Raw genomic sequence first — 1,544 nt, 5'->3', positions numbered from 1 at the left:
GAGTCTCGTGATAATTCTGTAAAAGAACAAATGGCAGTTGTTTTGAGATTTGTTGACAAAAGTGGACAAGTGAAGGAGCGTTTGTTGGGTATTTGCCACATCGCTGATACTTGTGCCCAATCACTCAAGGATGTTCTACACATGGGTTGAGCATATCTAGTCTGAGAGGTCAAGGTTATGATGGAGCAAGCAATATGTCAGGTGAGTTCAATGGTTTAAAAGCTTTAATTTTAAGAGAGAACCCATGTACTATGTATATTCATTGCTTTGCTCACCAGCTTCAGTTGGCAGTTGTTTCTGTGGCACATAGATATGTTATGCTTAGTGATTTATTTAACATGCTTGCTATTATTGTGAATTTGGTTGGTGCGTCATGTAAACGTGTAGATGCTCTTTGAACAAGTTATCATGTTGAAATTCTGGAGAGGCTTAATATTGAGGAACTTTCTGGTGGAACTGGTCAGTTTCAAGAAATGAGTTTGGCACGTCTAGGTGATACTAGATGGGGCTCACATCTAAAGACAGTTACTCGCTTTATTAGTATGCTTAATGCGATCATAGATGTTCTGGAGAATATATCAGAAGTCGGCATAAGTTTACAACAAAAATCAATGGCCATCAGATAGATGGACATTATGCAAGATTTTCAATTTGTGTTCAGTCTCCATTTTATGTTTGAAATTCTTGCAATTACAGATGACCTTTCACAAGCCTTACAGAAAAAGGATCAGGATATTCAGAATGCTATAAGATTATTGAAGTTGTGTAAGTACGCATTGCAGAACATGAGAGACAATGGTTGGGATACTTTGTTGAGTAAGGTAATTCAGTTTTGTGTTGATAGACATATTTCAGTGCCCAATATGGATGATATTATAGTATCAAAAGGTCGACCTAGGTGTGCAAGTCAGCAGGTGACTTATTATCATTGTTTTTATGTTGATTTGTTTTGTTATGTGATAGATTCAATCTTGCAAGAGTTGAATGATCGTTTTTGAGAAACAACTACTGAACTTTTTACTTGCATTTCGTGTTTAAGTCCAAGAGATTCATTTGCAGCTTTTGATGTATGTAATTTGGTTCGACTTGCTCAGTTATATCCTATGGATTTCAGTAGTGAAGAGCTTTTATTACTTAGACCTCAACTTGACAAGTTTCTTATGCTCGTAAGAATGGATGAAGCTTTCTTCAACCTCAAAAGCATATCTTGTGTAGCTCAGAAGTTGGTTGAAACTGGAAGTTCTTGTAATTTTCCATTGGTTTATAGGCTGATCACATTAGTTTTGATATTACCAGTGGCAACTGCAAGTGTTGAAAGGGTATTCTCTGCTATGAATCTAATCAAGAATGATCTGCGCAACAAAATGGGAGATGAAATGTTGAATGGCAATTTGGTAGTTTACATGGAGAGAGATCTTTTTATGAAACTTGAGAATGAGACAATATTGCAACGTTTTCAAAATATGCAACCTCGTAGAATTCAGTTGTCTAAGCTTGCAATTTCAGAGTAAGGTTGTATTGTATATTTTTTTAGCATTTTGGGT

The 1,544-nt window shown here is 36.0% G+C and overlaps 1 protein-coding gene across 1 annotated transcript; it reads left to right on the top strand.

The window, feature by feature from the left end:
- The first annotated feature begins 30 nt into the window (after positions 1-30).
- Positions 31-1,511, top strand: LOC111383182. The gene is made up of 5 exons (XM_023007260.1): positions 31-88; positions 130-362; positions 426-588; positions 697-898; positions 1,040-1,511. Exons 1-5 carry the CDS (start codon positions 31-33, stop codon positions 1,509-1,511), a joined length of 1,128 nt encoding a protein of 375 aa, XP_022863028.1.
- Positions 1,512-1,544: the final 33 nt, after the last annotated feature.

Source organism: Olea europaea, unplaced genomic scaffold (assembly GCF_002742605.1).
Source record: "Olea europaea var. sylvestris unplaced genomic scaffold, O_europaea_v1 scaffold26210, whole genome shotgun sequence".
NCBI classification, from domain to species: Eukaryota; Viridiplantae; Streptophyta; class Magnoliopsida; order Lamiales; family Oleaceae; genus Olea; species Olea europaea.
This window is presented reverse-complemented; position numbering and strand designations above follow the sequence as displayed.